The sequence below is a fragment of the Pseudophryne corroboree genome, chromosome 9, assembly GCF_028390025.1.
Source record: "Pseudophryne corroboree isolate aPseCor3 chromosome 9, aPseCor3.hap2, whole genome shotgun sequence".
NCBI classification, from domain to species: Eukaryota; Metazoa; Chordata; class Amphibia; order Anura; family Myobatrachidae; genus Pseudophryne; species Pseudophryne corroboree.
The window spans coordinates 8,555,837-8,580,820 of record NC_086452.1 but is presented as its reverse complement, the minus strand read 5'-3'; the positions used below and the strand labels follow the sequence as shown (position 1 = coordinate 8,580,820).

Below are 24,984 nucleotides of genomic sequence, written 5' to 3'. Positions count from 1 at the left end.
GGGTTATTCCCCCTCATATATCACTGTGCGGTCCCCTCTCCTCTATAATACATATCAGTGTGAGCTGGGAGCTGTGTTATTCCCCCTCATATATCACTGTGCGGTCCCCTCTCCTCTATAATACATATCAGTGTGAGCTGGGAGATGTGTTATTCCCCCTCATATATCACTGTGCGGTCCCCTCTCCTCTATAATACATATCAGTGTGAGCTGGGAGATGTGTTATTCCCCCTCATATATCACTGTGCGGTCCCCTCTCCTCTATAATACATATCAGTGTGAGCTGGGAGATGTGTTATTCCCCCTCATATATCACTGTGCGGTCCCCTCTCCTCTATAATACATATCAGTGTGAGCTGGGAGCTGTGTTATTCCCCCTCATATATCACTGCGCGGTCCCCTCTCCTCTATAATACATATCAGTGTGAGCTTGTAAAATGTGTCACTTCCAGCCCCCCTCTTTGCTTCTAGTCCAGCCACATGCCCCCAGGCATCCCCTCTTGCCCCTTGTGCCCCCTCCAGACACAAGTCCCCTGTGCCCCCTGTGTCTATTCAGCCTCCAACCCCTGTGCTAGCCCCCTCCAATTTACCTTCTTCGCTGAGAGACCTTTCCTATCAGTTGGACACACACATACAGGGTGTGAGGGCTATGATCAGATAACGGTAGACTGGCGGTGGCGGGCCGCATTCCATTGTTGTAATAAAAGTAAACTTGGGCTGCAGACGTTTGTGTTGTGGGTCGCATGCCCGCGAGTTTGACACGTCTGCCTTAGATGAACACATCCCCATGTATAGTGTATACCCAGGAAGACACAGTGACTGAAGCGCTATGGACGGAATAAGCCTCCTGCAACAAGAGACAGGGATGGAGGCAGCTCTGGGCTCTACCTTGGGGTTATGTGCAATGAGGGTGTAACGCGGACAATCCCCTCTCCTAGTAACATGATCAATCAGCGCCCGTCCATTGGCGCACAGCTGAATGGGGACTGCACAAACGCTCTGCGTCCCAGTACCCACCAGGAGTGGACACAACGGCCTCAGGATGTATTATACAGATCCAGCAAACTTCACACTGAGATCATTAGTCAGGGAGGAGAATAAAGAGACGGCCACAGCTCTTACCTTATAACCTTCGTGTCCAGGTTCTCCCCTGTCTCCACATTCTCCAATAGGTCCCTATATGAGACAGCACACGTATAGTGTATAAACAACATGATAACACGGAAACGTAGGAAATTGTAATGATCTAATAGTGTTATATTAGCATAACATACACAGCTACAGACACAGATAATGCTGCCAGGATGGTCCCATCATTACATTCACTCTTCTATATACTGATTCACGTCAGCATTACTAACCCACATCATGCAGGGGGCAGAATACAGCTTACGGGGGTTATTCAGATGTGGAAGCAAAGCTAAAAAGCAAACAACTGGGTAACACCATGCTGCAAAGCAGGGGTGGCAGATGTAACATGTGCAGAGAGATTTAGGTTTGGGTGCTGTGTGTTCAAACTGAAATCTTAATTGCAGTGTAAAAGAAAAAAAGCTGCCTGGCATGTGAGGGCTACATGCAAAAGCAGCCAGTATTTACCCTGCACAGAAACAATATAAATGTATTTGCTCTCCTTGCATTGCAAAATGGTTTGTTCCAGACACAAAGTTACTTGCTTTTTCTGCCTTGCTTCCAAATCCAAATCAGGCCCACTGAGAATACTCATCTGCTGTAGATATAGGGTGTTATTCAAAGTTGTTAGCAAACCAAAAAAGTTAGCAATTGGGCAAAACCATGTGCACTGCAGGTGGGGCAGTTGTAACATGTGCAGAGAGAGTCAGATTTGGGTGGGGTGTGTTCAATCTGCAATCTAAATTGCAGTGTAAAAATAAAGCAGCCAATATTTACCCTGCACAGAAACAATATAACCCACCCAAATCTAACTATCTGCACATGTTACATCTGCCCCCACTCCCTGCAGTGCACATGGTTTTGCCAATTAGTGTGCTTTTTTTTTTTTGAACAGTTTTATTAGCCGCCCAGCACAGGGCAAAGCCTCCAAGCATGCTAATGGTGGCCTGCGCATTGCTGATTAAGGGAAGCTTCCCTGCCCCCCCAGCCTGGCGCTAAACACTGCGAGTGGTGGGCGCTGGACACTGCGAGTGACGGGCGCTGGACACTGCGAGTGACGGGCGCTGTATCTGGCTACAAGGAGATATTTGTATAACTTCTAAAACAAAAATGCGTTAGAGAAAAACCTACTGTTTCACCTGGGGGTCCCTGGGGTCCTAGCACAGTACTGTCCTCTCCAGGGTAACCCTGCAATGGACAGAAACAGTATAAAGAAACAGAGTAATACAATGTATCACAGGTGTCAGCAGTTTCTGGTCACTAGACCCCAGTGCACAGTATAACTTCTGCAGTGGCGGCAGCTAGGTACAGATAATGACAGCGTATGGAATAGGGGAGTTTAGTGATTAGACGCGCCCATTGGTCATCGGGTCTTTGCCACTATTGCCCTGTAGGTGCATGGCATGGGGCCATCTGCAGCAGTGTCCCTGGAAGTCGTCCCTGGCAAACATGCAGCAAATTGATACGTGTAACCTGTCAAGATTATATTCATTTACATTCACTAATACGTGTTCCCAACACGACCGCCCCAGGGACTGAACAAGGTCCCACCTACAACATCAGGGGTGAGGCAAATGTGACCTATCAAGTGTTCTACCAGGCAAAGCCCAGCGCAATGCATGGCTGTATACAGAGGCAGGATACGGCCAGAGGGAGCAGATACAGGGCGGAGAAGGGATATAATAAGGGAGAGAGATCTGGGGGATGGGATGGCTCTGCAGCTGGGGGTGAGCACAGGGTAGGTCATAGTTAGCTCAGGGTTATGTAGTGTTTACAGGATAATTTACCATAACCCCTGACCAATAACTAAAGGCAGGAACGCCTCTGCGCAACAAGCAGGGACACCGGGGAGAGGAGACACTGGGCAGAGGAGACACTGGGCAGAGGAGACACTGGGCAGAGGAGACACCGGAGAGAGGAGACACCGGAGAGAGGAGACACCGGGGAGAGGGGACACCGGGGAGAGGAGACACCGGGGAGAGGCGACACCGGGGAGAGGCGACACCGGGGAGAGGAGACACCGGGGAGAGGAGACACCGGGGAGAGGAGACACCGGGGAGAGGAGACACCAGGGAGAGGAGACACTAGGGAGTGGAGACACCGGGGAGAGGAGACAGAGCCACTTTCCGGTGTCCCTTCCCAGGCTGCATTATGGTGGTCATTCCGAGTTGTTCGCTCGTTGCCATTTTTCGCAACGGAGTGATTAGTTAGAAAATGCGCATGCGCTTAGTTATTTAACACAAAACTTTGTAGATTTACACAAGCTCGAGCGACGTTTTTTCAATGCTCGAGTGATCGTAGTGTGATTGACAGGAAGTGGGTGTTTCTGGGCGGCAACATGGCGTTTTCAGGTAGTGTGCTAAAAAACGCAGGCGTGTCAGGGAAAAACGCGGGAGTGTCTGGAGAAACGGGGGAGTGGCTGGCCGAACGCAGGGCGTGTTTGTGACGTCAAATCAGGAACTTAATGGACTGAGGTGATCGCAATCTGTGAGTAGGTCTGGAGCTACTCAGAAACTGCAGGGAATTATTTAGTAGCAATTCTGCTAATCTTTCGTTCGCAATTCTGCTAAGATACACTCCCAGAGGGCGGCGGCCTAGCGTGTGCAATGCTGCTAAAAGCAGCTAGCGAGCGCACAACTCGGAATGAGGGCCTATAAGTGAACAGCCCGGCAGTCCGGGAACCATCCCAGTAATTGTACGGAATCCAGGATTCTGCTACACAACTGCTGCACAGGAAAGCTTCTCCCTGTGTTTCAGTAATAATGTATCGTGTGGACATTCCTCACATTTACTATAAAAGATAAGAGAACTCTAGCTGAGCGTCATACGGGGGATGGTCGCAGAGTGTATCGTACCACTGCTCCACCTGGTGCAGTCTCACGTCACCCACAAACCTGCACACGGTCACATGTATGTACAATCATAATGGCCGCATGCATTGTGTAACCATGTGCTGCACGTCTGCACCTCGCAGATAATACGCCGAACCCCTATTCTATTCTGCACTGAGAACCTATACCTGCACCTGTGACCTGGCACTGTGGGGCCGTCTCTCATGTCACCTGTGACCTGGCACTGGGGGCCGTCTCTCATGTCACCTGTGACCTGGCACTGGGGGCCGTCTCTCGTGTCACCTGTGACCTGGCACTGGGGGCACCTCTCATGTCACCTGTGACCTGGCACTGGGGGCACCTCTCTCATCACCTGTGACCTGGCACTGGGGGCACCTCTCACGTCACCTGTGACCTGGCACTGGGGCACCTCTCATGTCACCTGTGACCTGGCACTGGGGGCACCTCTCATGTCACCTGTGACCTGGCACTGGGGGCATCTCTCATGTCACCTGTGACCTGGCACTGGGGGCATCTCTCATGTCACCTGTGACCTGGCACTGGGGGCACCTCTCACGTCACCTGTGACCTGGCACTGGGGGCACCTCTCACGTCACCTGTGACCTGGCACTGGGGCACCTCTCACGTCACCTGTGACCTGGCACTGGGGGCACCTCTCATGTCACCTGTGACCTGGCACTGGGGGCACCTCTCACGTCACCTGTGACCTGGCACTGGGGGCACCTCTCACGTCACCTGTGACCTGGCACTGGGGGGCACCTCTCACGTCACCTGTGACCTGGCACTGGGGGGCACCTCTCATGTCACCTGTGACCTGGCACTGGGGGGTACCTCTCATGTCACCTGTGACCTGGCACTGGGGGCACCTCTCACGTCACCTGTGACCTGGCACTGGGAGCACCTCTCACGTCACCTGTGACCTGGCACTGGGGGCACCTCTCACGTCACCTGTGACCTGGCACTGGGGGGCACCTCTCACGTCACCTGTGACCTGGCACTGGGGGGCACCTCTCATGTCACCTGTGACCTGGCACTGGGGGGCACCTCTCACGTCACCTGTGACCTGGCACTGGGGGCACCTCTCATGTCACCTGTGACCTGGCACTGGGAGCACCTCTCACGTCACCTGTGACCTGGCACTGGGGGGCACCTCTCATGTCACCTGTGACCTGGCACTGGGGGCACCTCTCATGTCACCTGTGACCTGGCACTGGGGGCACCTCTCATGTCACCTGTGACCTGGCACTGGGAGCACCTCTCACGTCACCTGTGACCTGGCACTGGGGGGCACCTCTCATGTCACCTGTGACCTGGCACTGGGGGCACCTCTCATGTCACCTGTGACCTGGCACTGGGGGCACCTCTCACGTCACCTGTGACCTGGCACTGGAGCACCTCTCACGTCACCTGTGACCTGGCACTGGGGGCACCTCTCATGTCACCTGTGACCTGGCACTGGGGGCATCTCTCATGTCACCTGTGACCTGGCACTGGAGGCACCTCTCATGTCACCTGTGACCTGGCACTGGGGGCACCTCTCATGTCACCTGGCACTGGGGGCACCTCTCATGTCACCTGTGACCTGGCACTGGGGGCACCTCTCATGTCACCTGTGACCTGGCACTGGGGCCCCTCTCATGTCACCTGTGACCTGGCACTGGGGGCACCTCTCACGTCACCTGTGACCTGGCACTGGGGGGCACCTCTCACATCACCTGTGATCTGGCACTGGGGGCACCTCTCATGTCACCTGTGACCTGGCACTGGGGGCACCTCTCACGTCACCTGTGACCTGGCACTGGGGCACCTCTCACGTCACCTGTGACCTGGCACTGGGGCACCTCTCACGTCACCTGTGACCTGGCACTGGGGCACCTCTCACGTCACCTGTGACCTGGCACTGGGGGCACCTCTCATGTCACCTGGCACTGGGGGCACCTCTCACGTCACCTGTGACCTGGCACTGGGGGCACCTCTCATGTCACCTGTGACCTGGCACTGGGGGCACCTCTCATGGCACCTGTGACCTGGCACTGGGGGCACCTCTCACATCACCTGTGACCTGGCACTGGGGGCACCTCTCACATCACCTGTAACCTGGCACTGGGGGCACCTCTCATGTCACCTGTGACCTGGCACTGGGGGCACCTCTCACATCACCTGTGACCTGGCACTGGGGGCACCTCTCATGTCACCTGTGACCTGGCACTGGGGGCACCTCTCACATCACCTGTGACCTGGCACTGGAGGAACCTCTCACGTCACCTGTGACCTGGCACTGGGGGCACCTCTCACGTCACCTGTGACCTGGCACTGGGGGCACCTCTCACATCACCTGTGACCTGGCACTGGGGGAACCTCTCACGTCACCTGTGACCTGGCACTGGGAGCACCTCTCACGTCACCTGTGACCTGGCACTGGGGGAACCTCTCACGTCACCTGTGACCTGGCACTGGGGGCACCTCTCACATCACCTGTGATCTGGCACTGGGGGAACCTCTCACGTCACCTGTGATCTGGCACTGGGAGCACCTCTCACATCACCTGTGATCTGGCACTGGGGGAACCTCTCACATCACCTGTGATCTGGCACTGGGGGAACCTCTCACGTCACCTGTGACCTGGCACTGGGAGCACCTCTCACGTCACCTGTCACCTGGCACTGGGAGCACCTCTCACGTCACCTGTGACCTGGCACTGGGGGCACCTCTCTCGTCACCTGTGACCTGGCACTGGGGGCACCTCTCACATCACCTGTGACCTGGCACTGGGGCACCTCTCACGTCACCTGTGACCTGGCACTGGGGGCATCTCTCATATCACCTGTGACCTGGCACTGGGGGCACCTCTCACATCACCTGTGACCTGGCACTGGGGCACCTCTCACATCACCTGTGACCTGGCACTGGGGGCACCTCTCATGTCACCTGTGACCTGGCACTGGGGGCACTTCTCATGTCACCTGTGAGCTGGCACTGGGGCACCTCTCACATCATCTGTGACCTGGCACTGGGGGCACCTCTCATGTCACCTGTGCACTGGGGGCACCTCTCATGTCACCTGTGCACTGGGGGCATCTCTCATATCACCTGTGACCTGGCATTGGGGGCACCTCTCACGTCACCTGTGACCTGGCACTGGGGGCACCTCTCACGTCACCTGTGACCTGGCACTGGGGCACCTCTCACATCACCTGTGACCTGGCACTGGGGGCACCTCTCACGTCACCTGTGACCTGGCACTGGGGGCACCTCTCATGTCACCTGTGACCTGGCACTGGGGCACCTCTCACATCACCTGTGACCTGGCACTGGGGGCATCTCTCATGTCACCTGTGACCTGGCACTGGGGCACCTCTCATGTCACCTGTGACCTGGCACTGGGGCACCTCTCATGTCACCTGTGACCTGGCACTGGGGGCACCTCTCATGTCACCTGTGACCTGGCACTGGGGCACCTCTCATGTCACCTGTGACCTGGCACTGGGGCACCTCTCACATCACCTGTGACCTGGCACTGGGGGCACGTCTCATGTCACCTGTGACCTGGCACTGGGGGCACCTCTCATGTCACCTGTGACCTGGCACTGGGGGCCGCCTCTCACGTCACTTGTTACCTGGCACTGGGGGCACCTCTCATGTCACCTGTGACCTGGCACTGGGGGCACCTCTCATGTCACCTGTGACCTGGCACTGGGGGCACCTCTCATGTCACCTGTGACCTGGCACTGGGGGTACCTCTCTTGTCACCTGTGACCTGGCACTGGGGGCACCTCTCACATCACCTGTGACCTGGCACTGGGGGCACCTCTCATGTCACCTGTGACCTGGCACTGGGGGCACCTCTCACATCACCTGTGACCTGGCACTGGGGGAACCTCTCACGTCACCTGTGACCTGGCAATGGGAGCACCTCTCACATCACCTGTGACCTGGCACTGGGGCACCTCTCATGTCACCTGTGACCTGGCACTGGGGGCACCTCTCACGTCACCTGTGACCTGGCACTGGGGCACCTCTCACGTCACCTGTGACCTGGCACTGGGGCACCTCTCACATCACCTGTGACCTGGCACTGGGGGCACCTCTCACGTCACCTGTGACCTGGCACTGGGGGCACCTCTCATGTCACCTGTGACCTGGCACTGGGGGCACCTCTCACGTCACCTGTGACCTGGCACTGGGGGCACCTCTCATGTCACCTGTGACCTGGCACTGGGGGCACCTCTCACATCACCTGTGACCTGGCACTGGGGGCACCTCTCACGTCACCTGTGACCTGGCACTGGGGCACCTCTCACGTCACCTGTGACCTGGCACTGGGGGCACCTCTCATGTCACCTGTGACCTGGCACTGGGGGCACCTCTCACATCACCTGTGACCTGGCACTGGGGCACCTCTCACGTCACCTGTGACCTGGCACTGGGGGCACCTCTCACGTCACCTGTGACCTGGCACTGGGGGCACCTCTCACGTCACCTGTGACCTGGCACTGGGGGCACCTCTCACGTCACCTGTGACCTGGCACTGGGGGAACCTCTCACGTCACCTGTGACCTGGCACTGGGAGCACCTCTCATGTCACCTGTGACCTGGCACTGGGGGAACCTCTCACGTCACCTGTGACCTGGCACTGGGGGCACCTCTCACATCACCTGTGATCTGGCACTGGGGGAACCTCTCACGTCACCTGTGATCTGGCACTGGGAGCACCTCTCACGTCACCTGTGACCTGGCACTGGGAGCACCTCTCACGTCACCTGTGACCTGGCACTGGAAGCACCTCTTACGTCACCTGTGACCTGGCACTGGGGGCACCTCTCTCGTCACCTGTGACCTGGCACTGGGGGCACCTCTCACATCACCTGTGACCTTGCACTGGGGGCACCTCTCACGTCACCTGTGACCTGGCACTGGGGCACCTCTCACGTCACCTGTGACCTGGCACTGGGGCACCTCTCACGTCACCTGTGACCTGGCACTGGGGCACCTCTCACGTCACCTGTGACCTGGCACTGGGGCACCTCTCACGTCACCTGTGACCTGGCACTGGGGGCACCTCTCATGTCACCTGGCACTGGGGGCACCTCTCATGTCACCTGTGACCTGGCACTGGGGGTACCTCTCTTGTCACCTGTGACCTGGCACTGGGGGCACCTCTCACATCACCTGTGACCTGGCACTGGGGGCACCTCTCATGTCACCTGTGACCTGGCACTGGGGGCACCTCTCACATCACCTGTTACCTGGCACTGGGGGAACCTCTCACGTCACCTGTGACCTGGCACTGGGAGCACCTCTCACATCACCTGTGACCTGGCACTGGGGCACCTCTCATGTCACCTGTGACCTGGCACTGGGGGCACCTCTCACGTCACCTGTGACCTGGCACTGGGGCACCTCTCACGTCACCTGTGACCTGGCACTGGGGGCACCTCTCACGTCACCTGTGACCTGGCACTGGGGGCACCTCTCATGTCACCTGTGACCTGGCACTGGGGGCACCTCTCACATCACCTGTGACCTGGCACTGGGGGCACCTCTCATGTCACCTGTGACCTGGCACTGGGGGCACCTCTCACATCACCTGTGACCTGGCACTGGGGGCACCTCTCACGTCACCTGTGACCTGGCACTGGGGCACCTCTCACGTCACCTGTGACCTGGCACTGGGGGCACCTCTCATGTCACCTGTGACCTGGCACTGGGGGCACCTCTCACATCACCTGTGACCTGGCACTGGGGCACCTCTCACATCACCTGTGACCTGGCACTGGGGGCACCTCTCACGTCACCTGTGACCTGGCACTGGGGGCACCTCTCACGTCACCTGTGACCTGGCACTGGGGGCACCTCTCACATCACCTGTGACCTGGCACTGGGGGAACCTCTCACGTCACCTGTGACCTGGCACTGGGAGCACCTCTCACATCACCTGTGACCTGGCACTGGGGGAACCTCTCACGTCACCTGTGACCTGGCACTGGGGGCACCTCTCACATCACCTGTGATCTGGCACTGGGGGAACCTCTCACGTCACCTGTGATCTGGCACTGGGAGCACCTCTCACGTCACCTGTGACCTGGCACTGGGAGCACCTCTCACGTCACCTGTGACCTGGCACTGGGAGCACCTCTTACGTCACCTGTGACCTGGCACTGGGGGCACCTCTCTCGTCACCTGTGACCTGGCACTGGGGGCACCTCTCACATCACCTGTGACCTGGCACTGGGGGCACCTCTCACGTCACCTGTGACCTGGCACTGGGGGCATCTCTCATATCACCTGTGACCTGGCACTGGGGGCACCTCTCACATCACCTGTGACCTGGCACTGGGGCACCTCTCACATCACCTGTGACCTGGCACTGGGGGCACCTCTCATGTCACCTGTGACCTGGCACTGGGGGCACCTCTCATGTCACCTGTGACCTGGCACCTCTCACATCATCTGTGACCTGGCACTGGGGGCACCTCTCATGTCACCTGTGCACTGGGGGCACCTCTCATGTCACCTGTGCACTGGGGGCATCTCTCATATCACCTGTGACCTGGCATTGGGGGCACCTCTCACATCACCTGTGACCTGGCACTGGGGGCACCTCTCACGTCACCTGTGACCTGGCACTGGGGCACCTCTCACATCACCTGTGACCTGGCACTGGGGGCACCTCTCATGTCACCTGTGACCTGGCACTGGGGCACCTCTCACATCACCTGTGACCTGGCACTGGGGGCATCTCTCATGTCACCTGTGACCTGGCACTGGGGCACCTCTCATGTCACCTGTGACAAGGCACTGGGGCACCTCTCATGTCACCTGTGACCTGGCACTGGGGGCACCTCTCATGTCACCTGTGACCTGGCACTGGGGGCACCTCTCATGTCACCTGTGACCTGGCACTGGGGGCCGCCTCTCACGTCACTTGTGACCTAGCACTGGGGGCACCTCTCATGTCACCTGTGACCTGGCACTGGGGGCACCTCTCATGTCACCTGTGACCTGGCACTGGGGGCACCTCTCATGTCACCTGTGACCTGGCACAGGGGGCACCTCTCACATCATCTGTGACCTGGCACAGGGGGCACCTATCACATCATCTGTGACCTGGCACTGGGGGCACCTCTCACATCACCTGTGACCTGGCACTGGGGGCACCTCTCATGGCACCTGTGACCTGGCACTGGGGGCACCTCTCATGTCACCTGTGACCTGGCACTGGGGGCACCTCTCACATCACCTGTAACCTGGCACTGGGGGCACCTCTCATGTCACCTGTGACCTGGCACTGGGGGCACCTCTCACATCACCTGTGACCTGGCACTGGGGGCACCTCTCATGGCACCTGTGACCTGGCACTGGGGGCACCTCTCATGTCACCTGTGACCTGGCACTGGGGGCACCTCTCACATCACCTGTAACCTGGCACTGGGGGCATCTCTCATGTCACCTGTGACCTGGCACTGGGGGCACCTCTCACATCACCTGTGACCTGGCACTGGGGGCACCTCTCATGTCACCTGTGACCTGGCACTGGGGGCACCTCTCACATCACCTGTGACCTGGCACTGGAGGAACCTCTCACGTCACCTGTGACCTGGCACTGGGGGCACCTCTCACGTCACCTGTGACCTGGCACTGGGGGCACCTCTCACATCACCTGTGACCTGGCACTGGGGGAACCTCTCACGTCACCTGTGACCTGGCACTGGGAGCACCTCTCACGTCACCTGTGACCTGGCACTGGGGGAACCTCTCACGTCACCTGTGACCTGGCACTGGGGGCACCTCTCACATCACCTGTGATCTGGCACTGGGGGAACCTCTCACGTCACCTGTGATCTGGCACTGGGAGCACCTCTCACATCACCTGTGATCTGGCACTGGGGGAACCTCTCACATCACCTGTGATCTGGCACTGGGGGAACCTCTCACGTCACCTGTGACCTGGCACTGGGAGCACCTCTCACGTCACCTGTCACCTGGCACTGGGAGCACCTCTCACGTCACCTGTGACCTGGCACTGGGGGCACCTCTCTCGTCACCTGTGACCTGGCACTGGGGGCACCTCTCACATCACCTGTGACCTGGCACTGGGGCACCTCTCACGTCACCTGTGACCTGGCACTGGGGGCATCTCTCATATCACCTGTGACCTGGCACTGGGGGCACCTCTCACATCACCTGTGACCTGGCACTGGGGCACCTCTCACATCACCTGTGACCTGGCACTGGGGGCACCTCTCATGTCACCTGTGACCTGGCACTGGGGGCACTTCTCATGTCACCTGTGCACTGGGGGCACCTCTCATGTCACCTGTGCACTGGGGGCATCTCTCATATCACCTGTGACCTGGCATTGGGGGCACCTCTCACGTCACCTGTGACCTGGCACTGGGGGCACCTCTCACGTCACCTGTGACCTGGCACTGGGGCACCTCTCACATCACCTGTGACCTGGCACTGGGGGCACCTCTCACGTCACCTGTGACCTGGCACTGGGGGCACCTCTCATGTCACCTGTGACCTGGCACTGGGGGCACCTCTCACATCACCTGTGACCTGGCACTGGGGGCACCTCTCACATCACCTGTGACCTGGCACTGGGGGCACCTCTCACATCACCTGTGACCTGGCACTGGGGCACCTCTCATGTCACCTGTGACCTGGCACTGGGGCACCTCTCATGTCACCTGTGACCTGGCACTGGGGGCACCTCTCATGTCACCTGTGACCTGGCACTGGGGCACCTCTCATGTCACCTGTGACCTGGCACTGGGGCACCTCTCACATCACCTGTGACCTGGCACTGGGGGCACCTCTCATGTCACCTGTGACCTGGCACTGGGGGCACCTCTCATGTCACCTGTGACCTGGCACTGGGGGCCGCCTCTCACGTCACTTGTTACCTGGCACTGGGGGCACCTCTCATGTCACCTGTGACCTGGCACTGGGGGCACCTCTCATGTCACCTGTGACCTGGCACTGGGGGCACCTCTCATGTCACCTGTGACCTGGCACTGGGGGCACCTATCACATCACCTGTGACCTGGCACAGGGGGCACCTCTCACATCACCTGTGACCTGGCACAGGGGGCACCTATCACATCATCTGTGACCTGGCACTGGGGGCACCTCTCACATCACCTGTGACCTGGCACTGGGGGCCGCCTCTCACGTCACTTGTTACCTGGCACTGGGGGCACCTCTCATGTCACCTGTGACCTGGCACTGGGGGCACCTCTCATGTCACCTGTGACCTGGCAGTGGGGCATCCTCTCACATCACCTGTGACCTGGCACTGGGGGCACCTCTCACATCACCTGTGACCTGGCACTGGGGGCACCTCTCATGTCACCTGTGACCTGGCACTGGGGGCACCTCTCACATCACCTGTGACCTGGCACTGGGGGCACCTCTCACATCACCTGTGACCTGGCACTGGGGGCACCTCTCATGTCACCTGTGACCTGGCAATGGGGCACCTCTCATGTCACCTGTGACCTGGCACTGGGGGCACCTCTCATATCACCTGTGACCTGGCACTGGGGCCACCCCTCACATCACCTGTGACCTGGCACTGGGGCCACCTCTCACATCACCTGTGACCTGGCACTGGGGCCACCTCTCACATCACCTGTGACCTGGCACTGGGGCCACCTCTCACATCACCTGTGACCTGGCACTGGGGGCACCTCTCATGTCACCTGTGACCTGGCACTGGGGCACCTCTCACGTCACCTGTGACCTGGCACTGGGGCACCTCTCATGCCACCTGTGACCTGGCACTGGGGGCGTCTCTCACGTCACTTGTTCACGGCGCTGGCGGCCGCTGCTCACTTACCACTGAAGTAATACTCAGCCACTGATTACCTTTTCGCCTTTAGGTCCTGGTGGTCCGGGCGGGCCGGTCTGGCCTGGATGACCCTGCACACAATACAAATACATCAGTTACCACACGTAACACACAGAACATCGGTTACTTTTAAAGAATTTCTCTGCTCTTCCATGGTAAATACACAAGTAGAGGACTCGTACATATGAAATTCTCTATCACGTTATAAAACGTAGCTAAATACTATATAACGGTAATACTGCCCACCTATAACCCCCCCCTTTCTCTACCCACAATGCCTGGAAACGGCAGTAACTACCGGAGGACTGGCTCCTTACACGCTGCGTCAGGCCACAAATACAACATCCTATTCCCAGACATGGTACCATTATAGTAGATTGTATCGGTAGAGAAGGGGCACAATATAACGCGCTACAGTCACACGGCTGACACACATCTTAGTGCATACTGGTTCCGTGTGAGATCCCCCATCTCCTCATATCGGTACAAAGTCACAACAAATGTCCAACAGTAACTGGAATGCTGCACGTTATAAAGCACAGGGCAAACAGCCAGACATGTGCGCATACATGGCGCCAAACAGCCCCATTCCGTGCGCACTAATCCCCAGCACCTATTACACTACGGGGTCAGTTCAGTTATGTGCGAGATTCTTTTTCTAAACTCTCATACATCGTACGAATGTGCGCACCTGAGAAATGCAAGATACAGTTACAAATGCCATTTTGCGGTAGTTGTGGCAAGGTTGTGCGACTTTTCTACAAAATGCCACCTGGGAGAAGTGCATGAAAAAGTGCGGAAACCATCCCGGACCCCAGGAAAGTAACAGCTGAGATAGGAGGGCCAGACAGGGGCTGTCAGTGGTCAGCAGGAAAGTAACAGCTGAGATAGCCGGGCCAGACAGGGGCTGTCAGTGGTCAGGAGGAAAGTAACAGCTGAGATAGGAGGGCCAGACAGGGGCTGTCAGTGGTCAGGAGGAAAGTAACAGCTGAGATAGGAGGGCCAGACAGGGGCTGTCAGTGGTCAGCAGGAAAGTAACAGCTGAGATAGCCGGGCCAGACAGGGGCTGTCAGTGGTCAGCAGGAAAGTAACAGCTGAGATAGCCGGGCCAGACAGGGGCTGTCAGTGGTCAGCAGGAAAGTAACAGCTGAGATAGCCGGGCCAGACAGGGGCTGTCAGTGGTCAAGAGGAAAGTAACAGCTGAGATAGGAGGGCCAGACAGGGGCTGTCAGTGGTCAGCAGGAAAGTAACAGCTGAGATAGCCGGGCCAGACAGGGGCGGTCAGTGGTCAGCAGGAAAGTAACAGCTGAGATAGCCGGACCAGACAGGGGCTGTTAGTGGTCAGGAGGAAAGTAACAGCTGAGATAGCCGGGCCAGACAGGGGCTGTCAGTGGTCAGCAGGAAAGTAACAGCTGAGATAGGAGGGCCAGACAGGGGCTGTCAGTGGTCAGCAGGAAAGTAACAGCTGAGATAGGAGGGCCAGACAGGGGCTGTCAGTGGTCAGCAGGAAAGTAACAGCTGAGATAGGAGGGCCAGACAGGGGCTGTCAGTGGTCAGGAGGAAAGTAACAGCTGAGATAGGAGGGCCAGACAGGGGCTGTCAGTGGTCAGGAGGAAAGTAACAGCTGAGATAGCAGGGCCAGACAGGGGCTGTCAGTGGTCAGGAGGAAGGTAACAGCTGAGATAGCCGGGCCAGACAGGGGCTGTCAGTGGTCAGGAGGAAGGTAACAGCTGAGATAGCCGGGCCAGACAGGGGCTGTCAGTGGTCAGGAGGAAAGTAACAGCTGAGATAGCCGGGCCAGACAGGGGCTGTCAGTGGTCAGGAGGAAAGTAACAGCTGAGATAGCCGTGCCAGACAGGGGCTGTCAGTGGTCAGCAGGAAAGTAACAGCTGAGATAGGAGGGCCAGACAGGGGCTGTCAGTGGTCAGGAGGAAAGTAACAGCTGAGATAGCAGGGCCAGACAGGGGCTGTCAGTGGTCAGGAGGAAGGTAACAGCTGAGATAGCCGGGCCAGACAGGGGCTGTCAGTGGTCAGGAGGAAGGTAACAGCTGAGATAGCCGGGCCAGACAGGGGCTGTCAGTGGTCAGGAGGAAAGTAACAGCTGAGATAGCCGGGCCAGACAGGGGCTGTCAGTGGTCAGGAGGAAAGTAACAGCTGAGATAGCCGGGCCAGACAGGGGCTGTCAGTGGTCAGGAGGAAAGTAACAGCTGAGATAGCCGGGCCAGACAGGGGCTGTCATTGATCAGCAGGAAAGTAACAGCTGAGATAGGAGGGCCAGACAGGGGCTGTCAGTGGTCAGGAGGAAAGTAACAGCTGAGATAGGAGGGCCAGACAGGGGCTGTCAGTGGTCAACAGGAAAGTAACAGCTGAGATAGCCGGGCCAGACAGGGGCTGTCAGTGGTCAGCAGGAAAGTAACAGCTGAGATAGCCGGGCCAGACATGGGCTGTCAGTGGTCAGGAGGAAAGCAACAGCTGAGATAGCAGGGCCAGACAGGGGCTGTCAGTGGTCAGGAGGAAAGTAACAGCTGAGATAGGAGGGCCAGACAGGGGCTGTCAGTGGTCAGGAGGAAAGTAAGAGCTGAGCCGGGCCAGACAGGGGCTGTCAGTGGTCAGCAGGAAAGTAACAGCTGAGATAGGAGGGCCAGACAGGGGCTGTCAGTGGTCAGCAGGAAAGTAACAGCTGAGATAGCCGGGCCAGACAGGGGCTGTCAGTGGTCAGGAGGAAAGTAACAGCTGAGATAGCCGGGCCAGACAGGGGCTGTCAGTGGTCAGGAGGAAAGTAACAGCTCAGATAGGAGGGCCAGACAGGGGCTGTCAGTGGTCAGCAGGAAAGTAACAGCTGAGATAGGAGGGCCAGACAGGGGCTGTCAGTGGTCAGGAGGAAAGTAACAGCTGAGATAGGAGGGCCAGATAGGGGCTGTCAGTGGTCAGCAGGAAAGTAACAGCTGAGATAGCCGGGCCAGACAGGGGCTGTCAGTGGTCAGCAGGAAAGTAACAGCTGAGATAGGAGGGCCAGACAGGGGCTGTCAGTGGTCAGGAGGAAAGTAACAGCTGAGATAGGAGGGCCAGACAGGGGCTGTCAGTGGTCAGCAGGAAAGTAACAGCTGAGATAGGAGGGCCAGACAGGGGCTGTCAGTGGTCAGGAGGAAAGTAACAGCTGAGATAGGAGGGCCAGACAGGGGCTGTCAGTGGTCAGGAGGAAAGTAACAGCTGAGATAGGAGGGGCTGTCAGTGGTCAGCAGGAAAGTAACAGCTGAGATAGCCAGGCCAGACAGGGGCTGTCAGTGGTCAGCAGGAAAGTAACAGCTGAGATAGCCGGGCCAGACAGGGGCTGTCAGTGGTCAGGAGGAAAGTAACAGCTGAGATAGCCGGGCCAGACAGGGGCTGTCAGTGGTCAGGAGGAAAGTAACAGCTGAGATAGCAGGGCCAGACAGGGGCTGTCGGTGGTCAGGAGGAAAGTAACAGCTGAGATAGCCGGGCCAGACAGGGGCTGTCAGTGGTCAGGAGGAAAGTAACAGCTGAGATAGCCGGGCCAGACAGGGGCTGTCATTGATCAGCAGGAAAGTAACAGCTGAGATAGGAGGGCCAGACAGGGGCTGTCAGTGGTCAGGAGGAAAGTAACAGCTGAGATAGGAGGGCCAGACAGGGGCTGTCAGTGGTCAACAGGAAAGTAACAGCTGAGATAGCCGGGCCAGACAGGGGCTGTCAGTGGTCAGCAGGAAAGTAACAGCTGAGATAGCCGGGCCAGACATGGGCTGTCAGTGGTCAGGAGGAAAGCAACAGCTGAGATAGCAGGGCCAGACAGGGGCTGTCAGTGGTCAGGAGGAAAGTAACAGCTGAGATAGGAGGGCCAGACAGGGGCTGTCAGTGGTCAGGAGGAAAGTAAGAGCTGAGCCGGGCCAGACAGGGGCTGTCAGTGGTCAGCAGGAAAGTAACAGCTGAGATAGGAGGGCCAGACAGGGGCTGTCAGTGGTCAGCAGGAAAGTAACAGCTGAGATAGCCGGGCCAGACAGGGGCTGTCAGTGGTCAGGAGGAAAGTAACAGCTGAGATAGCCGGGCCAGACAGGGGCTGTCAGTGGTCAGGAGGAAAGTAACAGCTCAGATAGGAGGGCCAGACAGGGGCTGTCAGTGGTCAGCAGGAAAGTAACAGCTGAGATAGGAGGGCCAGACAGGGGCTGTCAGTGGTCAGGAGGAAAGTAACAGCTGAGATAGGAGGGCCAGATAGGGGCTGTCAGTGGTCAGCAGGAAAGTAACAGCTGAGATAGCCGGGCCAGACAGGGGCTGTCAGTGGTCAGCAGGAAAGTAACAGCTGAGATAGGAGGGCCAGACAGGGGCTGTCAGTGGTCAGGAGGAAAGTAACAGCTGAGATAGGAGGGCCAGACAGGGGCTGTCAGTGGTCAGCAGGAAAGTAACAGCTGAGATAGGAGGGCCAGACAGGGGCTGTCAGTGGTCAGGAGGAAAGTAACAGCTGAGATAGGAGGGCCAGACAGGGGCTGTCAGTGGTCAGGAGGAAAGTAACAGCTGAGATAGGAGGGGCTGTCAGTGGTCAGCAGGAAAGTAACAGCTGAGATAGCCAGGCCAGACAGGGGCTGTCAGTGGTCAGCAGGAAAGTAACAGCTGAGATAGCCGGGCCAGACAGGGGCTGTCAGTGGTCAGGAGGAAAGTAACAGCTGAGATAGCCGGGCCAGACAGGGGCTGTCAGTGGTCAGGAGGAAAGTAACAGCTGAGATAGCAGGGCCAGACAGGGGCTGTCGGTGGTCAGGAGGAAAGTAACAGCTGAGATAGGAGGGCCAGACAGGGGCTGTCAGTGGTCAGGAGGAAAGTAACAGCTGAGATAGCCGGGCCAGACAGGGGCTGTCAGTGGTCAGGAGGAAAGTAACAGCTGAGATAGCAGGGCCAGACAGGGGCTGTCGGTGGTCAGGAGGAAAGTAACAGCTGAGATAGCCGGGCCAGACAGGGGCTGTCAGTGGTCAGGAGTGTCAAAGTCAGAAAAATATCACTATGCACACTGCCATATTTGCACCTCATACATGTCCGCTCTGCGCATGCGTACGCTCTCCCGTGCGTGCGCATACCCGCTGTTACGTGCACCCGCAGGCGCACGGGATGTGCATTTATGGTAGAGTTTATGTGTGCGTAGCTTGCGACTCAATCGTTACATATTTTAACCATATAATGTATTTTGTAGATTATGGTCCCTTTGATAGATTCTGAAAGTTTAGTTAATATAGCATGTTCATGGACAGAGAGATCCCTCTTTGTCTGATACAAAGGGTCAGACAGGGATTATACAGTGGTGTTTAGTATCCATCGGAAGAGTATTTAATTAGCAATATTCCGGTGTTGGTTTGAAGCGAATTAATCGCTCGTGCGAATAGTTATGGACATAAGAAGTTTATGTCCATTTACTATTATTTGCACTTACTTATCCATGCGGCGGGAAACCTAGTTTCCCACCCACCTGAGCAGTTGGAAGTAGTCACAGCCCACCTGTATGAACCAACCTATGACCTTTTGTTTTAGTGCGAAGACGAATTCCTGTGTCCAATGAACAATGAGATTGTAGGGACCATTGAATTGTATTGTGTGTGGGGCATAAATAGACAAGCCGATCACATCCAGCTCTCACTCTTCAACGGTTCTCATTGCTGATAATCGGGAGCTGGATGTCCAGAGGCGCATGCGATCGTTCCCCTTTGTGCGTAAGTTTTCTCCGCAATCATATTGTCTTTCCTTGTTATTCTGAGCCATATCTCTCTCTCTCTTCTCTTTCTCTCTCGTTTCTCTTATATAGTTATTGTACTGATATTGTATTTCCTGTGTAGTTATCTGGTCAGGTAGTCTATGTTATATTGGTAGTGTATGACTTGTATTGTATTATTCTTTTTGAACGTTCATTCATTTCCTTAAAAGGCGTTAGACCCTTAGACCGGTATTGTGTGTTTATTGCAGTGGGTAATAGGAGCGTCTCTATCGCTCAAACAGCTTTAGTGTAAACCAGCTTACACTGTGTTGGATTTTCACCTTATCACTACAAAAGGGTTTACAGTATAAGAATATCATTTCTGTGTGTTACATTCAAGGCCTACTGATTGTTATCTTGTGAGCGTCTGCGCCGCTCGTGATCTCGTGGTCTCGAGCGTCCGCTACGCTGATAGCGTAGCATTATGGTAGTCGCTCACCTATAGTGTGCCCGATACCAACAGCGTATTCTCGCGAGCGTTTGTGTCGCTCGAGCGGCTCGCTCCCGATACAGCGTCCGCTACGCTAAGAGCGTACCCTTACGGTACCTCGTGCGCCGGTTGCGTACAGTGTTTCTTAACCTCGGTATAGTGTGTTAAATAGGATAAATATTTGGCTTTATCTAGTTGGCAGCCTATATCGTGCCTGCCTGTGATCCCTTGGCCGTAAGCGAACGTGACGCTCGAGCGTCTCGACTACGGCTAAGCGATTGTTACGCAACGTGCGTGCCCTTACGGTATACCATACGTAAATAGCGTACTGTGTTCTTAGACCTCTTAAAGGGTTTTAAGTAGATAAATATTTAGCTTTATCAATTGGCGGCTCGTCCGTCCTTCACATATCTCTGCTAGGTAATTCCAGCAGACATTATCCATCAGCAAAGGGCGGGAGATCATATTCCTCGCAGTGCTGTCTGGATAAGCGTCTGCTTCGCTTAGTAAAGGGTGCTGAGGGAATCCGGAACCGGAGGTAAGAACAACACGCTAGTGTCTTTTAAAACTGTTTATTTCTATTTTGCGTGTATTTTCATATCACTCTCCTGTTTGCCATTTCACAATTGATAACGTGCTAAGAGAGATTTGCCGCTATTTCATAGTTAAAGTGTAAAAGTAATACATTAAGGGATAAATTGCAAAGCACACACGCAGCTCTACCTAAAGATACAAGGAGAGATTGGTGTGGTGTTCGGTAGATGATCGAGGATCACCTACATTGATAAACGTGTAAAATTGTGTTACGGTGGATAGTTGCTTTGTGTACACGTGTCTCTAACAAAGGGTGAGACTCGCGCACGCAACTCAAAGGCCGACGCACGCAGCGTATATTACGCAACGGAGTGTCTGGGTACGCCCACGTAACTCAAATCACACGATAAGTGTTATTGTAACAGGCGAAAAGGTGGCAACGCGATAAATAGCGCAAATCTATTTCAGTGTCCGAAATTTAAGCTAATAGATGCTTCTCCAATTTACAACACATCTGGTCTAAAGGAAAGAAATGTCTGCGCAGAAATAGAAATAGAAACAAAAGTGTACATGTGGTGAGTGAGTGTTTGCAATTATATAAGTTTTTACAATTTTGGGGATTGAACCACAGAAATCATCGAGTTCTCGTGAAATTACATACGTGTAAGTGACATGCACGGTGGCTAGGGAGGCATCCCTTGTTAAACATATAAAGAGCATTAGAGTGTAGCAGACCAGGAGGTCATACTGTAGCAGACCAGGAGGTCAGACCAGGAGGTCGCATAGCAGACCAGGAGGTCGCATAACAGACCAGGAGGTCCAGGTACAGCAGACAAGGAAGTCCGCTATAGAGTCAAGTAGCCCAACACCAAGAAGGGTTGGAGCGGAACCCATATAGGCCATAAAGCTCAGGCTGAAGGAATTCGCAGCTGCTGAATGTCGATTCCACTGGTCGCTCCGTACATAAGATTAGTTGCTTATGTACTGAACGATTGTACCGCACGTAATTGTGTGCATTAGTTAGTAACTTGACCTAGTACCACTTGTGTACAAAAAGGGTCATAAACGCTATTTGTACATTCTAACGTGATTTGTGTAATTTTTTATTTTTAAAAGGGAAGTTCGCTGGTCACTCAGGAATTATCCAACAACCCCACAGTTACTGGAAAGGGTTAATGCTCTGCGGATCACACTCACATGTTCCAGTAAACAAAGGTTCATAGGGGCCCTGGGTCGAGTACGCCAGCACTATATCAGTGTGGAGGTCGTATTGGTCGGCGTGGGCGAGTAAGTGGGGTACTCGGTAAACCACCACCGTCAACCTATCTTTGAATATTTGGGTTTTTTGTAAGGGTTCGCTGCAAGCAACACCTGCAAATTATGGGGGCCAGTTGTTCAGGAAGGGGGCGATCAACCTCGGTTCGGGTTGATTCTATAAACCGACCAATCGGGTCGGCAAGGTACGTAATGTGTGGAAAATACGGTTCACACACAGAAGTTTTATGTGATGAATGGGAGAGAATGACTGTATATGACGGGGAGAAGTTCCCAAAAGTAGGCAGCTTTAGCACAGATGTGTTACTGAATCTAAGGAGAAGGATAAGTCTCATTAAATCAGCAGACGATTTAAACATTTTGATTGTTTACAGTTATGGCAACAGGAAAGTGAATTGCAAAGAGAGTTAACTGACATATCTGACTCTTATCTTGGGAGGAGAGACATGGCAATGGAGAGAATTATGGTTGCGGAGAAAGGCACAATGTTGAACAATAAAAACGCTCTTAGCAACTGTAGTATAGATGATAAGAATAAGTGTAATAAACATAACAATGATAATTGTAATACTGTTAAATGTACAACTATTAACCTATGCAAGTTGCACCCCATGTTAAACTTCCCTCAGGAATACAAACAAGAAAGTGAGCCCAGCCCGATGTCGGCACCTCTTCCAGCAGCCATCACACAAGACATCCAGGTGGACGCGACCAAATCGGTAAAGGCAATAATCAAACCCCCTAACGGAGGGTCAGGTGAGGTCGTGTCCACAGGTACGTACAATGTTTTATATCACGCACAAACAAATGTACCCCATATTGTAAGACCAAAACAAGGTGATGTAATTGAGTTTAGTCCTGTCAGGGTGATCACAGTCCCCGATGGGAAGACTGACGATCAGGGAATCCTTCCCGTCAAGGACAGTGCAATGCGCTGTCCCTGGTCCCGGATGGAATTGAGATCAATTATGTCTGAATTTCCTGATCCCAGGAAAAATCTAGTAGCATGTCAAAGGTTTGTTAAAGAACTAGGAAACTCCACAGAACCCACCAACAAAGAGTGGCGGACAGTGCTGAGGGCATGTTTGCCCTCCAGTGTTGACCCTGCGAAATTTATTGCTGATTGTAAATTAGACACAGAGGTACCTTGTACGGAGGAACACAATCAGGAATGTATTAAGCAGATCAACCGACAGTTAGAAGTATATTTCCCAGCCATTGTCGAGTGGAACAAAATCTTCTCCATAAGACAAAACAAAGGGGAAAGTACTTCTAATTATTTCCACCGGGCATTACAGGACATGACTAGGTATACAGGTATAGAAAACATCGAAACAAGTGCACCGCACAGAGAAGTAGCAGTATCTGTGCTAATGGATGGTTTAAAGGAAGTGTTGAGAGCAAGGATACAGATCACCAATCCATACTGGAGAGATAAATCAGTAACTGCATTAAGGAACTCTGCTGTTGGGCATGAGCAAACCAGCATCAAGCAAGGGGAAACAAAGAAGCCTCAGATCCCTGTGGGTAAGTCAAAGGTGAAAAGGTGTTATAATTGCCAGAAGGAAGGTCATTTTGCAAGAAATTGTAGACCAAGAAGTAGACCAAATTCATATAAACCCCCTAGACAAAGATATTGTTAGGGTCTCCTGCCCTGTGCTGCCACGTCGTCATGGCAACCGGGAGACAAGTGCTAGTGGAGTAACCTGAGCGCAGCTGATACTCCGGTTCGGGTCTTTTGCTGTGCAGTGGTTATAGGCTCTGTGTACGGCAGGGGATCCGGTGCTGGTTTTTGTGCTCACAGTCTGTGAGGTCTGAGTGGGGCGTGGACAGCACCTGCTTTATAAGGCCTCTTTTCAGGGTAAGCAGATGCTGCTGAATCTTTGTTGGTTAGTCAGTTCATGAAAGTTAGCCAGTGCTGTGTAGCTTTGTATTTGTTTGTTGCTTACTGCAAATAGGCCTGGGGATTTGGTATTACACTCTGCCAATCCAGACCTAGCAGTAAGACTGGAGTCAGTCGTTTAGCTTGCTGGGGTTCTGTTACTACTCTGTGAACTTAGCAAGTTTGCGGCTGTATTCTAAGACTTGCCTGTCTAATCCTGTCTCACTGTGCTAGGTGTCAGGGGTCAGTTTAGTGGCAGTAAGCTAAAACCTGTGCACTGCAAGTGAGAATTAGGATTGTGGAGATTCTCCTTGTGTCTATCATTCCATCTCTGACCAAGGAGTTTACTGCCACACCCGTTGGTAACCCTTTAGGGTTTTGCTGTTGCCCTTAGCAACAGCATTTCGGGTTCTCTACGTATTAAAACACAACATCTTGCTTTTCCATCTGAGCAGTTCTTATACAAGGGAGATACCCAGTTCCTTAGCCTCTGGGCTTCTCTGTTCACTTTGTGTGTATTTTGTTACCCTATCACCTTCTGTGTACATTATGTCATATCCCCCAGTTTGTCTGTGAGTCCATCTGTTTTGCATAACAGTTCAAACACCAGTACATTCCTGCAGACACTGGAGTGCATAACAGTTCTGACACCAGTACTTTTCTGCAGGCACTGGTGTGCATAACATATTCAGCAGCCTAATACTCCTGTTGAAATTTTGTGGGAATATGGAGCATACCCCTCAAAATACGTTGCAACAGGTGGTCGATCAGGTGCAGGTCCTGACTCGACAATTTAATGATTTGTCCATTAAAATGCACACCTCCCAGGCTGCTGGCGGAGCTCCCGCAGCAGCAGCACCTGCAGGGGTTAAGGAGCCGAAAGTAAATCTCCCGGATCGTTTTTCTGGAGATCGCTCGCAGTTCTTTTGTTTCAAGGAGAGCTGCAAGCTATACTTCCGGCTTAGGCCTCAGTCTTCTGGGTCGGAGATTCAGCGGGTGGGCATAGTGATTTCCTTGCTACAAGGAGACCCACAGGTCTGGGCATATGGGTTGCAGCCTGACTGTCCGTCGCTTAAAAGTGTTGATGCTTTTTTTACGGCACTGGGCATGTTGTATGATGACCCTGACAAGACGGCCTCAGCCGAGGCTCAGGTTTCGATCCTTAAGCAAGGGCGAAGGCCAGTTGAGGTTTACTGTACGGAGTTTCGGAGGTTGGCCCATGATACCCAGTGGAATGACCCAGCCCTGAGACACCAGTACCGAAGAGGTCTTTCTAACGAGATA

General features: G+C 54.7%; 1 protein-coding gene across 4 annotated transcripts in view; it reads right to left on the bottom strand.

Moving 5' to 3' along the window:
- Nucleotides 1–24,984, bottom strand: part of COL24A1 (collagen type XXIV alpha 1 chain) — a 767,149-nt gene that overhangs the window by 184,069 nt on the left and 558,096 nt on the right. For all 4 annotated transcript variants that reach the window (XR_010186531.1, XM_063938932.1, XM_063938934.1 and 1 more), the window contains exons 41-43: nt 13,854–13,907; nt 2,260–2,316; nt 1,123–1,176 (exon numbers count right to left, since the gene is read on the bottom strand). Coding sequence is in view for 3 of the 4 variants with exons in the window: in XM_063938932.1 (XP_063795002.1) it covers nt 1,123–1,176; nt 2,260–2,316; nt 13,854–13,907 (165 nt within the window). In the remaining variant the exon portion in view is untranslated. The remainder of the gene's footprint in view (nt 1–1,122; nt 1,177–2,259; nt 2,317–13,853; nt 13,908–24,984) is intronic.